A 15,882-nucleotide genomic window follows, 5' to 3' on the forward strand; every position below is an offset into this window, starting at 1 on the left:
TGTAACAGGCATGGCTGCACCACATGCCAATGGCCTTTGTTCCTTCCTGGACACACTGTGGGGGACAAAAATGGCCACAGCAGCCCAATGCCACACTGCACAAGGTGCACCCACCAGCCCGGCAGACCCTGCGGGCACATCAGACCAGACTGACACCCTCCAGCCTGCCCACAGGGAGAGAGCTCCTCTTCCCCATTAATAATTAGCCACTAGAGGGAAGTGTGATGCCACATGGGGAAGGATTTGGGTGCACATTGATGCATGGGGTCATGAAGAATTGCAATTTGCAGCCAGCGTCCTGGCTGACAGCGGCACCGGCACTAAAAGCCACTTTACTGCTTTTTCTCTGGTGTCAGCTCCTCAGCCCTCACCATTGCCTTGCACCTGATGCAGGTGCCCGTGGGGTAACAGCAGGGATGGGCACGAGGTCTGTCTGGCTGTACGAGAGGAGTCAGCTCGGCCGGGGCCACCGGCATTGCCTGGGGATAGAGCCAGCAGCATCCCTGGCATGGAGGCTGCGGTCCCTCCGCTGCACACAGCCTCGGGCAGCACCAAAATAGCACGTAACAGCCCGTCTGCCAGCCTGCTAAATGGCGTAAGCAGTTTTTGCCGTTTTTAGCAAAGTGGGGAATATCTGTTGTTTCTGGGACGTGCGGTATCCAGGGCCAGCGGAAAGACGAGGGAAGAGCCAGGCATCCCAGGGGGACAGTGAGCTGGGACAGGGCAGGGGCCAGCTCCCAGCAGAGCTGGGGAGTGGGGGGGGGGGGGCACAGCATCCACAGGAAGGGACAAGGGATCCCATGGGCTGGGCTCCGCAGTGCCGAGGGACAATGGTGGGCAGTCAGGGGCTCCTTCCACGGCCCTGATCCTGCCCACAGGGCCAGGCTGCCCTGGGCAGCCACCGACCTCCTCCTGAGGCAGCCATCACATCCTTCCCACTACCAAAGCGTCTTTTCACCCCTCCGATCACACCAGCGGGGATCGTGACTGCGCTGATGGAGCACGGCTGATAATGAGCCTCCTGCTCTACGTTTTTGCTGTTTATAGATGGCTAAATATAACCTTCTGCTTATTTTTAATTCTTAGCAAAAGCTACAATCCACAATCCATCAAGTCAGTTTTGTATTTTTCATATTTGCAGGCTTGCATCAGATCCAAGAGAGACAACAAGGTCAGGCTCAGCAAGGTCAGGTTTGTAGCCGAGTTAGGTACCAGCAGCATGTCCCGCACCAGAGATCTGGTGACTGCGGTGCAAAGAGGAGAAGGTATTGCAGGACTTGGGGACAGCAGCTTTCTCTCCGTGCCAAAAAGACACCTCAGGCCCAAGCAGAGCTGCTGCCTCTGAGCACCGCAGCCACAGCCACCATCAGTCCAGTCCACATTTGGTGGCAGGTTTTGCTTGTCACCGGGCAGAGAAAGGGGTATTTTAAATGTTTTCCTATCACACAGCCAGAAGTAGCTCACTGGATTGTACAATATCTCCCTCTGCAGTGGGAACAGGAGCCAGCACCAACCTGTGAACCCAGTGGGCAAGGCAACATAAATGCGAGTGCATCTGGGGTTGTATCAGCTGGTTGCACCCCCAGAGACACACCAGGCAGCCAGCGCTGCCTCCCACCCCTCTTCTGGGAGGCAGAGATAACGTTTGGGAGGCTATTGATGGACCACTGAAAGATTTATCATAGAATCATTCAGGTTGGAAAAGACCCTTGGGATCATCGAGTCCAACCATCTTCCCTACTCTACAAAGTTTTTCCCTACACCATATCCCCCAACACCACAACACTGTGGTGTTTTCCTAACTACTGAATTGAAAGGCAATGAGGTAATTGCAGGGCTACCTATCAAACGCGTCAGGTCCAATTTTCAAATTCTAGCAGCCTAAAAAATACCCCATTCATGCATTTGGGGTTCACGCTGAGAGCTGGCAGTGAAACCAGCCTTGTCTTGCTCACACCCTGGGGACAAGCAGCTGAAAACCTCTCATCTCCACTGCAAAAAATGTTGCTATTTCAGTTCCAAGATCCCACTCCTCCATGGACTGCTCAGGAGATGAGGCTTCAACAGAAACGGTGGTGTCACATGCACGAAAACACATACACACAGCTCTAGTAAATCACATTTATACGAAAACCACATATCCAACTAAAACTCTATCTATATGTTAGTGGGCTTCCATGAGAGATTGTTTTAAGTCTCAATGGTGCATGGAAAAAACATAATAATAATAAAAAAAAAAAAAGCCAAATTCTTCAAATGCTGGACTAAAGGCTTGACCAAAATAAGGCAGGCAATGAGCAGCCGTCCTGCGGCTCCTCCCTTATGCACCCTTCTCCTCAGGACTCCAAAATTCACCCTGGCTGACTCCTAGCTCTACATATAAGAAATTATTTATGTGTTCATTTACACATCCTTTTAGTCCTTCCAGATAGCCAGGCATTTACAACTCAGTAATTCAGGATAGCGTCCTGCTGACATTCACTTGGATGAGTTTCCCCTCTCCCAAGGACACCAGCTCCCCATGCCCAGTTGCAACAACACTCATCCCACTATTTTTTCCTGGTCTGATTTTGCAAGCCCAGGTTTGCCAAGGTCCCGCCTAGCTAACCTTGAACTGTCCCAGAGCAGCCGGGGAGGAAAGCCTCCGCTCTCCAAGGTTCAACCCTGTTTTGGAAGGAGGGAGACACAGGGGAAAAAAAGACCTGAAGTTTGTCTTGACCTAAAGCCAAAACGTGTGATAGGTTGAAAGCCATCCGCAGGGCTGAAATTACTCTGATGATTTACAATAGTGCTGGCACATGCTTGGCTGGCTTAAGATGAAACTCTTCCCCCAGCGCTGCCCTTCTCCTCGGGCAGCTTTGCCCTTCTTTGGTGCGGCAGCAGCCTCCGGGCAGGAACAGCTCTTGCCATTAAAAGGAGAAGCCAAAACTTCTCGCACAATAATTCATTTACTAACATGTTGAAAAAAACCCACCCATTTGGGTGCGTTAATGCAAGGCTGTAGACACACTTTCTCCATCAGCTGCTAGCAACGTTTCCCAATTTACATGGAGCAGCAGCTCGTGCTGTACAAGCCCAGCCCTGGATGAGGAAGCTTTCACACAGGCTTCTCCGGCAAACCATTGCTCCTTCAGTTCCTGTCAAATTCCCAAACCCATCTTTTCCCTGTTAAGGCTATCTTTGCAAGCTATCCCAGTGTGACCGGATTATATAAGTGGTCCAAAACTTAAGCGATGGCCAGGAAAAATTAATGGGAAAACCCAACTTTTAGGTCAGCATGCGCAATAGGCAATGGAAAATGCAGCGTCTGAGCTGACAGCTCCTGGTGCCCTTAGGGATAGTGATGTGGTAGCCGGACTTCATTTCTAAAGGGACTGCAGCAAGCCAACTAGGACTCAAAGCAGCTGGTAAGCATGATTTATTATTTTTTTCCCCCCCCTCTTACTAACTTCAGGATTTTCTCTTCTTTTGGGCTGAATGAGACAGACAGACTTTTCTGTTCGCAAGAAGTTTCCTTTCTGAGTTATTCTCAGAATAGCCAGTGAGTATTTTAAACCAAGAATAGTTGATCTCCCTCAATTCATACTCCTGTTTTTGGAAACACTATTTAGAGATCAAAACTCCCAAAAGTAGTCAGGAACAACAGTGAAAAACCGTATGACTCTAACAGTGAGCACTGCACTGGCACCTTTCAATTCACCTCTTTCCTCGAAGACTCCTAGGACGACTGGGTTTGCTCCAAATCTCCCCAAGTCGTATCAGCTCCTTGCCAGAAATCTGCACCACCCAGATTTAAGGTGCGAGCCCCCTGGAGCAAGTCACTGCTGGAACATCAGCAAAACCTATGCTACAAGCAATTACAAAAAGAAAAAAGATCAAGATGAGCCAAACCCCTGGTTAATACCCTTTGAAGAAAATACTAGAGTTGGAAAACAGATGGACTTTTTGTGTGTTTTGTGCAAAGAGTTCTTTTATGTTTCTATATCTATAAAAATATATAATATTTATCTAGCATTGTGTGGAATTTAACTTCTGAATCATGGTCTGAATCACTATGTAGCACTTATGAATAGCATTGTTCTTATGAATGATATGCTGTTTTCTACTGATAAATAAGTAAGCTTCATATAATGCCTTTGAGCTTTTATTCCCTTGGCAGCTACTGCATTAACTGAAAGCCACCAAGAGCACTTAGTTCATCTATTACATGTCCGAAAGGCACAACTGACATTCAAGCATAGCAGATTATTTCATGTTACGCTGCTGAGCATCAGATGGAAAGGCAAAAATAAATGGGAAAAATGTAGTAAATAGATATCATACCTAAACCAGAGTTTAAACTCGGAGCTAGCAGGCAGGGCTTAAAACTTTCCCTTTGTAAGACACACCTATACCAGAGAACTGCTTCATTTCTCAAACAAGCAAACTACTTGTGGTTAAGTCAAACTGTAGCAACAGGATGAGTTTTCTATTTGTAGATCACAACACTTTTACTATAAGAAAGGAGAAAACTAGACTTTGTAACGTAGCCGCAGTGAAGAGCTGCCCAGGGATGCTCTGGGACAGGCATCACTTGGAGCCCTTCAGAGCAAGCTGGGTGGGCGTCCACCAGGAAAGCTGCTTTGGGCTGCCTCAGATTCGCACTGCTTTTGGCCTTAAAGGAGGGTTTTATTTTGCCCAGATGAAGACCTGGCTCTGGGGCTGTCTATTTGAGCACACATCACTAAAATTTCAATGATGTTTGAGTTCTAGGCAGCCTATGAGAAAGCAGAACTAGTCCCAACAAAATCACCAAAACGCAGCTCAAGAAATGCAATTGTATTTTCATGCAGTTAGATGTCCTCAGACAGCCCGTGCGGATTTTGGAGGGGTGCATACATGTAGCCAAGCCAGAGGGGACCCAGGTGGGGATACAGGACCCCCCCCTTCACTTAGTGCAGTCCAAGGGGGTATGGCTGAGTGGCCATCTCACGGTGTGCCCAAACACGCACACCCTCACTTGCCAATTCAAGCTTCTTTTAGGATTTATAGACATCTGTTTCACTCGTCCACCCTGGTTCACAGACAATCGCTACCTGCCTCGTTGCAGAGGAGCAACGCTTCCCAAGGAGGAGCTCTGGAGGAGCTCCTCATCTTGGAGGAGCTCCAAGAGGAGCTCTGCTCTTCCCAAAGCGCAGAGAACACTGCCAAAGGTTCAGGCTGTGGGCGCTGGACGCCGCGGCACCCTCAGTCCCAAAACGGGCTCCGAGCCTTCGCAGGGTGCCAGCCAGTACAGCTGATGGAGTGCCGGAGCCCAGTTTTAGCAGTTCCCTGATTTTATCTGTTAGTTACTGCCCACCAAAGTCATTAACCAGAGCTTTGAAGTTTTCTTCAAAGCCCCCCCAATATCCTGCAAAAACTGAAATCATGGTAACCTCTTTGTTATTCAACTTCCTTTAAAGCAATTATGCAAGGGCTAATAAGACATTATTTAAAATATGGCATTTAAATAGCTTGCCTAGGAAAATGAACCCTGCAAAGGAATTGCTCTGAAATATTATTTTTCTTGGAAATTATAGAGCTAAGGGACTCTAATGGCCATGCTGTTATTCACTTTTTATTACCTATTATGCCAGTTACAAGCCTCATAACAGGATACTTTTATGGTTCCAGAGTATAATCTCTTCCCAGGGACCAGTATCACACAACGACAGTAATTTTAAGATATCTGTTTCCTAAAAGCCTGACCCAAAGCCCACCAAGGTCCCACTGATTTCTTGGAGCATCAGAACAAAGCCCCAGGCTGTCTGTAGGGTGTCACCACCGACCTGGTTCTCGGGAGTCATGCTAATTGCTCTCACTAGCAAGGCAACTAGATTACAGAAAAATACAACCCTACAATGCCTAAACATTGCACAACTTGTCTTCCTGTAATCCAAAACCATAATTTGGATGGAAAAAAAACCAGTATCGTAACATCATATGAAATTATGCTCCGAGGAGATGGAAAGCCTGGCTGTAGTTTCTGTTCACGTTAGCTAGACCCAGGTCAGCAGGCTGCACTCGCAGCCATAAACCACTCGCTCACCTTAAAATCTTCCGAGGTTTTGAGACAGGCTCTGCCAGACCTGTACTTTCAATCAGCTGCTCACTCAACCGGGCAGAAGTTAGAGCATATTGTGGCTAATCGAGCAGAGCTTTGCAAAGAAATCGGCCACAGATACCCTGGCATCTGCCATGCTCGGTCCGGAGCTACATCTGTGCCCCCGCAAACACCCAGGGAGCAGCTCTGGCATTTGCTCCTCTCTGTGCTGGATGTGCTCCCAGGCTGAGGTCCACACTGCTCCCAGGAGCCCCATCGCAGCTCAGCTCATGAAGCTCACGCCAGCACCAGGCTGGATGTGGAGGGGCCTTTGGGGCGAGCAGAATTGCTTTCCTTTGGACATATTGATTCAAACTTTAGTGTTCTGTGCCTCTCCGTTATTCAAGGGCGGGGTTTTTCTTCATGGTTTGCTTGTTTTTTTTTTTCCTGTTAACCTTTAAAGCTAACAAAGCCATTGTCCACATCAGGAACCAACGATGAGGGGCTCAGCAGGCTTCCTCCTTTGCTCGCTGCTGCTGATGGCCCCCCATTGCACAGAGGTGGCCACCCAGGATGTCCAACCTGACCCAAAAACACCATGTGCCAATTGGATGGGAGGAGCACCTGGCTACCCTGGCCACAACGGGCTCCCCGGCCGGGATGGAAAAGATGGAAAAGATGGACTAAAAGGAGAGAAAGGAGAACAAGGTTGGTGAGGAGCAAGGGGTACGTCAGTGCTGGAGCTCATGGGCAACCCCAGCCCTCATGGCCAGCCCCAGCAGGTCTGACATCTGGTAGGTCCATGCCCAAACTTTGTCCAGATGGCTTTTGAATATCTGCAGGGATGGAGATCCCACAACCCAAGTCAAAGAGTTTGGTATGGTGGTTATTTTTCCAATTAATCATGTTTTTCCAGACATGTTGCTCTTGGCAGCAATGCACGCAGCCAGGGGGGTGACCGTGAGAGGGCTTTCCACTCACTGTTTCAGCTCATGGGGGATATTGAGATCATCCAGCCTTTCCTCAGGGACACCCCTTGCTCTATGCTGCCAAGCAGATCCTTATGTCACAGCCCCCTCTGTGTTTCGGGCCGGCGGGTAGTGGCTGCCAGCACAGTGCAAACAACTCCCCATCCCTGCTCTTCCCCCCTAGGTATGCAAGGCCCCAAAGGTGACCAAGGCGAAATAGGAGTTCCAGGGCGGGAAGGGCCAAGAGGATTTCCCGGATACCCAGGGCAGAAGGGGGAGAAGGGCGAAGGTGCCTTTGTCTACCGCTCCGCCTTCAGCGTGGGGCTGAAGGAGCGAGCCCCCCACCCCAACGTCCCCATCCGCTTCAGCAAGATCTTCTACAACGAGCAGAGCCACTACGATGCCAGCACTGGCAAGTTCCTCTGCAGCATCCCTGGCACGTACTACTTCGCCTACCATCTGACGGTCTACCTGACGGATGTCAAGGTCAGCCTCTACAAGAAGGATAAGGCGGTGATCTTCACCTACGATCAGTTCCAGACGAACAACGTTGACCAAGCGAGCGGCTCTGTCTTGCTGCACCTCAGCTCTGGGGACGAGGTCTGGCTTCAGGTGTACGGGGAGGGGGACAACAATGGCGTCTACGCTGACAACATCAACGATTCCACTTTCATGGGCTTCCTTCTGTACCCAGACCCGGATGTCCATTAAAGCAGGGGGTGCTACATGGGAGAGGATGAGGTGGCTTAACCCTGGACGGTGTCCTGGGGCACTGGCGCTATAGCTATACTGTATTTACCAGAAAATTGCCTTTTGTGGGGGTAACGATTGCCAAGGGTGGACCCTATCACCTGTGAAATCAGTGAGGTTATACACGAGTGACTTTTGTGGGACCAAGAGTTCACTCCTACCTCTGCTCTTGCTCTCCCTGTGGAAACCTGGGCCCAAAGTCAAATACCACTCCTGCCACTTCATAAAAGATTAACTCTCAAGATGGGCTAACCTTTTCTTAAATTTAAAACCGATAAGAGAAAAATTGGTTATATTTAAATATTATATTGTAAATTCGCCTTTCTGAACCACCTAAATTCATTTCAAACAAGGGTACATGTTTTAAAATTTGAATGGAAGAGGGAGAAGACTATTCACGAAAGCCATCTCTGCTCCTGTTTTCAGCTGGAACAGACGACTCCAGTTTTTCCATTGTAATTCCCTCTCTTATTAGGGCCTTTGACTTCCACCCCTGGTTTGTTGTCTCCCTTCTTTAGTCCAGATCTTTGAATATATTCAGATTAACAACTTTCATTGATTTTAATCCTTTGATTTTCCCTTTACGTTTATTCCCTATCATTATCTCTAATGTAGACAACACGCCCAGTTAGGGCAGGGATCTTGTCTTTTGATTTATCTGAAAAGCCTTATGAACAGCGGTGAGGCTGCACAACAAAAGCAGCCCATTAATCGCAGGGCTTTGGGGATCCTGAGGTGGTCACAGACATGTCGGCTGCAGTTTGGAAATGCCAGCATCTCCCCTGCAAACACCGTGTCTGACCAGGGAACAGGAGGTCCCTCAAGACCCGTGGAGAGAGGGGACCTTGGCATGAAGGTGACGCTTCCCAAATCACTCACCTGGGACTGGAAGCGATGGCTCAAGTACTTGTTCAGCTACAGGGAGTCAGCATGGAGCAAACAAGCAGCACCTTACAGTTTCCACCTGCAAGCTGGTAGGGTCCTGGCCCACCTCCCCTCTGAGTAGCTCCCAAGCACAGTCAGAAGTTGAGAACTAACAACCGTGTTTCTTCTTTTCCACACCAGAAGTGTGCCATTAGCAATGGTTGGCACATCAGCTGGGCAGAGCTTCAGATGGTGCAACCACCCATGTTGAGTGGGCTCCTGGGACATCCCCAGGACCTGCCCCAGCTCCTGACACGTTTAGCTCAATAGGGGAAGAGTATTAAGGCTGAGATTAGTAGCAATCCCATCAAACTGCTCTCCAAGGAGCTTGTTTGACTTCTAGCTAAAAGAGGATTTGATGGCTTCTCAGATACATTCAAAGAAGACACCCATTAAGCTTCAGAATAAGCTAACACAGATCAGCACTAATGCATTATTACAAGCAAAAAAAATGGCATTAAGAGCTTTAACTGAAATTACTTCCAACAGCAGCATTTTCTACACTCCAGTGAATTACATTACAAATAATAACAACAATAAAAAAATCATTCAATAAGAACGTTCCTGCATTTTTGTATGTGTCATTGGGAAGGGTTTGAAGAAAGGGATGTTCTCCTAGACTCACCAGGCAGCCCATGAAATTTTTTTTATTTTTTTTTTCCCAGCAAGGTGAGGACACCCTGGGCTGGCACACACAGGGACACCCCCCCGTTTGCTTTCTCAAGAAACTCCCAACCCTCTAGCTTTCATCAAGGCTTCAGCATCTCACCACCTTACAGCATATTGCTTCCTTTTTGGATAAGATGAGCTCTGGTTTCCAGACTGTTTCCCCAAAACCACTGTGCCTGAATTCACCCTGACCAGCGAGCCAGAGGGCCAGCCACTGGCCCAGGAGGCTTCAAGCATACTAGATTTAGCAAGAGCTAAACTGATGCTCAATCTGATCATGCTGCATTCAGAGAGCTGAGAAAAACCCTATTGTGTGACTTAATTGGAAGGGACAAGGGAAAAGAAAAAAAAACAGAACACGCAAACTCAAAAAACTAATCCATAAACAAAAGGAGATTTTAAAATGCAGCAGTTGCTGGATCAAATGGCATAAGAGGCTTAAATTGAAAGGAGCAAGTCAGAGCTTTTGCAGTCCTTTTTTCAAATATTTTCAGATGGATTTTCTGAAGGCAGGGAAAATTGAAACAACCAAAGTGCTAAGAGGCATTTTGGGGATAAACACTAGGAGGAAATACTAGTTTAAAGACTAGTTCCCAAGAGGCAACCAAAATGAATTATTCCTTTCCTTGCTGCCACACAGCAGGAACAAATACGCTTACAGTTTTATCCCATATACCAGGTCTCAGAGGCTTAGACATGGCTTTTCACACTGCCACGGACATCTGATGCTGTGTGCCTTGGGCCAGGGCAGAGCACCAGGTATCTTACCAGCCCCTGCAACGGCCCCATTGCCAGCGTGATGATATCCACCCAGGCCAACAGCATGTCCCACCTCAAGTTACCATGGCTGTAGTGTGAGAAATATGGCACTTATTAGAAACTTGGGCCATGCTGGCCCTTATGGGAAAATCTCATTGAACCCCACGTGGTCGCTAGCCCTCCGCATTGTCCCACACCACAGTTCACCCCATTCAGGATGCTGCAGGTGCCGTCACACCTTGTGGCAGATGAGCAGCACCACAGCAGAGGCCCAGGGTCACCATCGACTGCGGGTCAGCCTCCTGGCCACCGTGGCAGCAGGATGGCAGGGGGCTACACGAAGGACCAAAACAAGCCCCACAGCAGAGATCCAGCCTGGAAGTCCCTGTTTGAAAGCCTGGTTCTGGTTTTGGTCCTGGGTCTTCCCCTGCCCCAGCTGTCAGGTTGGGGGTCCTCAGGCCTGTGTGTCCAGAAAAGAGAAGTGTCACCTAATACTGCAGGCACTGCTATATTCATATATGAGCAGAATATGTCTTATACTCACATTCACGTTATCACAGATGATGAGGCAACAAAGCTCCACAGGAATGCTGTATATTAGTACTTAGGTCTTTAATCTTACTTAATCATTAAACTCGTAGCCTCTCTACCACCCTGTAAATGCCTTTTCCAAACTCCCCCTCACATGCCTTCTTGCGTGTCACGTGGGAACATTAAAAACAGGGTCATGGGAGCTCTGCTCCCCGGGAGCATCAAGCAGGGGTTTGGCACCGGAGGTGTTTGCCCCTGCAGTAACCCAGGGCAGGAGAACAGAAAAGCAGCTCTGGCACAAGCCTCCCCTCAGCCCAAGAAGTCCCAGTAAGGACTTCTGTCTTTTACAGGACATTTTCAAACACACTTTAAAGGGTTAAACCTCAAGCTTTGAATGTCAGGCTAAAATCCCGATCAAGCAGAGATTTCCTGCTTGCTAGTAGCACACCCTTTCTGTGCTGCATGTTTTATCAAGAAACAAACCCCGTAAACACAATACGACAAAGCACTTGGGGAAGTTTTAAAGAAAACCATTAAGGCTTTCCGTGTACTGGCTTTTCCCCCTTGGCACAGCCATAAATGCTGAAATGCAGCTTCACCGGGATATTTACCCTCAGGGATGTGAGTGCAGAGATGTCTCCCTTCCAGCGCTCCAACAAGGATGCTCCATGCAGGGTACCTGCATCGCTCCATGCTTTTCCCCACCAGGCACCTCAAAAAACAGCAAATCTTTCGACAGAGCTCAGCTAGAGACACACACCAACACTTACCTCCATACCAGGCACCAAATCCCAGTTTAAGCCACCACTCACCCAAAAAGCTGCTTTGCACCCCCACGAGCAGCAATCATCCCCCTCCCAGCTCTCCCCTGAGGCAAATGCTCCCAACAGAGGCTCACCCCATCAACAAAGCAAACACAGACATGAAGAAAGGCAGGCAAAGAACTCAGCCCCATCCGCAAACACACATCTGCCCCACTGCAGCTTGGGCTGAGCCCTGGAGCTGCTCTTGGCACCATCATTGCCTCCTAGGGCTGCCCAGCCCTGCAAGTGGCTGCATGTAGGGTCTCAAGAAGCCAAAAATGGGCTGAGGAGCTGCAGCAGCAGCAGCTGAGCATGGCCAGCAACTACGCCACCAGGCTACAAGCCCTCCCAGGAAGTCCCGGTAGCCCAGGAAGCACCAGAATCCCTGCATGTGGTATGGGTATCAAACCACCACCTCCCTGGCTCTGCCTTGCCAGGGGCACAGAGTCAGGTTGACCACAGTAGCCCAAGGGCACCACGCTGGCCCCGTGCTGCTGTTAGGGGGAAGCTGCAAATCGGGCTTGGGAGGGTAAGGAGGTCCTGGGGGGATGATCTCAGGTGAGTTCCTAATGAATCCAGCCTTTTGCCATTACTGAGTTGTTGCAGCTTTCCTCTCCCTCCATGCTTCATAAACCTGGGGGATGGGGAAACCTGGCCAAAATCGGCACACATGCAAGGCCTGGGTTGGCTCCAGAGGATTGCACAGTGCTTGCTTTGAACATATGATTATCTTGTAAGGAAGGAGCCAAGAATGACACTGGCACGCTGAAAGGGCACAGAACCACCTGCTCTCCAACAAATTTAAAAGTTTTGGGCTTTTTTTACACCAACCCTGATAACAGATGCCAAGTACAAAGCTGGGTCTCACCATTTGCTGCCACTCTAGCTGTGGCAGGTTTAAATGGCTGGTTTTCCCTTTAGAAACTGATGTACTGCTGCAGGCACAGAAATGGGACGCCTCTGGGCATAAACATTGCCAGCAGCTCCCATTAGATAGCAACCAATATGATGAAGACACCAAGATCGAGCTCTTATTTGCCGCTTTGTAATTAGGGCAGATTATAAAGAGAGCACTTGGCTCCTTTGATCTTGAGAGCTGTGTTTGACTCTTCCCTCCCTGTATCCCCACGCAGAGCAAGGCAGCAGGAAGGCAGCATGGTCTCTCGAAGGCAGAAAGCAAGAACACCCCCCAATGAAAGATTTAAGTCACTGCATTAACAATTAAGGAGAAATAACAGCTGGAGAGACTGGCCAGTCCCATCCAGCCGGCAAACCATCTGTGAAGCATCCACAGCCCCTTTTAAACACAATTATAGGCTGAGCCTAATTGTGCCTCAACCCCATGTAATCACTTGTGCCAGTAATTAATTGGAATACAAATAGCAGCTGCACTAAACCATGAAGAGCTACAAGAAAGAGATAAATTGCTTGCAAGACTTGTATCGTATTTATTTGTGAAGTATAAACTCACTAGAGGCTTTTCAGCATGGAAGGCAGCAGAGGGATGAGGATAAAGCCCAACAGTTACCTGATCAGCCAATTGTACTTCCATGCAGGAAACGCCATTAGATTTAAAGTTTACCCTCCGAAATACTCTGAAGGAAACCATTCCTGAGCACACTCAGGCTGGGAGCAAGGCCGGCAGCTGACAGCCTTGTGAAACAAAGAAACTGACCCCCCCATCACTTGTCAAATGACATTTGTAGTAGATGTAGGTACATGATGAAAAGACTCGGTCTGCCACGGGACTGTAAACCAGCAACCCCCCCCTCAGCTCATCCTTAGACTCATCCCAGGAGACCAGCTCAGCATAACACCATTGCTCTTGAGGGCAGTTGTGTGACCTCCCTACGTACAAGTGCAGTTTGTTACTCTCCAGCCTCTCCAAGGGGAAGGAAAGGTAAGGTTTATTCCCCATAAAATGGAAACATTAAACATCAACAACTATTCCTTCCTCTATGGCATAACAGAGGATTCCCACCCACTAAGAAATCTGTGGGATCCCACCCATAAAGCAGAACAGCTTCATGAAGAAGCATCAGGGAGAGGAAGAGCAGGAGATCCCACTTGAAGCTGCTCTCTAAATCCCTTGGAGAGTCAGGCAGGGAATGACTTGGGGCATGAACCTACACACCCCTTCACACTCAGCTTCCTCCATCATGGTGCTCTGCCCAGCGGAGTCAAGACAGCACAGCTTCTCCTCTGCCTCAACTGGGATTTCTAGAGAAGCCATTCTAGTCCCGTAACATGTTTTGGGAAGTGTTTTAAAGTCAAGGTGGATCGGTCATTCTGGACAAAGTAAAACACAGAAGGGGGATTCCCATCCCACAGTACCTGTATGGCAGAGATACAGAAGCTGCTTCAAAGTAGTAGGAGACCAAAAGCTCCACAAGCTTTATTGGAAACTGGGAGTGGGGGCACACAGAAAGCTCTCAGATGGGATGGAGAGCCACTGTCGGACCACAGCAGTCCCCTCTGCAAGTGTCCTCACAGAGGCATCCTCAGCTGGGCCAGGGGCACTCAGACTCCACTGGTGGGGGCAGCTCCCGTCTGTACCAGGGATGCTTTGTCACATTCCCTTGTTGGTATGTATTCCCTTTCTCAGTCACCCACCTCATACACGATAGTCTCAGCTGTACATCTGCTTACTCACAATATACAAAACAGCATCTTTTACCTCAAGAAGTTTTAAGTTTATATGAGTTCACACAGGATTTATAAGGTTTGTAGATACATGTCACCTCTGCAGACCAAGTGCTACGAACACAGATAAAGTCAGAGCTGCCTGGAAGCTCGCTACATGCAAAACAACTTTTCCATAAATAAGAAAACAGTATTCACCAAAAAGGCCCTATTTGCCAAAGTTAAAAGCTCTAGAAGGTTCTGTTCCTCCCTCCCTCTGCTCTGAGCACATTCCAGTAGCTTGAGAAAAAGGTTATAATTTGGATTAACATTCTGACCCTGCAGATTGGCAAAGACCAAACAAAAGGTTTGGAGCAAACAAAAGGCAAACTGAAAAAAAAAAACCCAAACCCAACTAATCTGGAAGTAAAAACATGGAAGCAAATCCTTGTCCTCAAAGCCGTCCCTACTGCCAAGGACTGACTCGCATTGTGATAGTGCTTTTCCAGGAGCCCTGATGTGACACTGGCATTCCAGCCCCATCAGTGACAGGGAGCAGGGCTGCACTGCCATCTGCCCAGCACGTTTGCGTGCGCTGAACAACTGCACATTGAGAGTGGGAAGATGCCTGCCAGCTTCCCAGCACCCCGGGGAAGCAGGAAGAGCTAGATTTATTCATCTAAATCAATTCCTCCTTTATTGAGCAAAAAATACCTTCCACTTCAATTATTTTAGTAAAGTGTTGAAAGGAAAACCTTTTATTTTAATTCCCTGGAAGTTAACTAAGGGAAAAAAACAAACCCTAAAAGAACCAAGGAAAACCCACTACTACCACACTAGGTCTGAGCTCGCCTGTTCTTGCTCACATGAAGAGCAGGGGAACGCTGGATTCTGCTGCAAACCTGGTAGCCAGCTCGGAAAAGGCACAGCGGATTATTATGCACAGCTGACAGCCAGCTTCCTTTAGCACGGTGACTTTCTCTCCCTCACAATGACTTGATTATTTTCAGCTCAAAATAGATCACACATTCTAAATTCCTATGAATATACAGTGGCAGTTAGCAGTTTCCTGCAAACAGAGGATCGGCCTTGTAAGCGCATCGAAGGGAACAGGCTGACATTTTAGTGTTTTGAAGCTATTCCTTTTCATCTGTACTGCATAACTGGCTGCACCCCTTCCTATGGCATTTTAGCCCTTGGGACTTCAGCCTGCCAAGACTCGGGGAGAAGGTGTTTCATGCATTGCCAGCTGTCCCGCTGAAGTCAGTGGGACAATTCATGACACCAGCCTCAGCACCTCCACAAATCTATTCAGACATTGAAATCCCGAGCAACACTCAGCAGCTCATAAAGCAATATACATCAATCTAAAATGTGTGCAAAAAGCTGCTCGAACAGGCTTGTTCTTTCACTCAGGAACACCTATTATGAGTGGTGTCAATCTCCACAAAAGGTACAGGAATCAAGGCTCAGTAAACGAAATGGCCAATGCAGGCAAATGCCCTTTGAATCAATTTTTATTAGAGATTCTGACAACTTGCGATTATCTCTTGACAACAGGCCGATTGCCCGCAGACTAATTAGACTGAAAGGCTTGACAAATGGTAACACAGAAACAATTTAAAGCTGAAGGGCATTTTGTTCTTAGCCTTTCCATATTAACACGGTCCCAAAAGGGACACGAACAAATTACAGTTCCTGATTTAAGTTCTTACACATTGATAGCCCTCTTTAGAAAGGGTAGGCTACACACACACGCTCCTCTCCTTCGCAGGCGGGCTGGGCGAGAACTTTA

The 15,882-nt window shown here is 48.3% G+C and overlaps 1 protein-coding gene across 1 annotated transcript; it reads left to right on the plus strand.

The window, feature by feature from the left end:
- The first annotated feature begins 3,126 nt into the window (after positions 1 to 3,126).
- On the plus strand, positions 3,127 to 9,266 carry ADIPOQ (adiponectin, C1Q and collagen domain containing). The gene is made up of 3 exons (XM_074153624.1): positions 3,127 to 3,407; positions 6,550 to 6,769; positions 7,214 to 9,266. Exons 2-3 carry the CDS (start codon positions 6,559 to 6,561, stop codon positions 7,738 to 7,740), a joined length of 738 nt encoding a protein of 245 aa, XP_074009725.1. The 5' UTR covers positions 3,127 to 3,407; positions 6,550 to 6,558; the 3' UTR covers positions 7,741 to 9,266.
- Positions 9,267 to 15,882: the final 6,616 nt, after the last annotated feature.

Source organism: Numenius arquata, chromosome 9, assembly GCF_964106895.1.
Source record: "Numenius arquata chromosome 9, bNumArq3.hap1.1, whole genome shotgun sequence".
In the NCBI taxonomy this organism is placed as follows: Eukaryota; Metazoa; Chordata; class Aves; order Charadriiformes; family Scolopacidae; genus Numenius; species Numenius arquata.

What these genes read in the sequence shown, in the direction of transcription:
- ADIPOQ (XM_074153624.1), top strand. Translation starts at nt 6,559, where the DNA reads ATGAGGGGCTCAGCAGGCTTCCTCCTTTGCTCGCTGCTGCTGATGGCC. An exon ending in AGGAGAGAAAGGAGAACAAG is followed by an intron (nt 6,770 to 7,213) that starts GTTGGTGAGGAG and finishes CTTCCCCCCTAG; the next exon opens with GTATGCAAGGCCCCAAAGGT.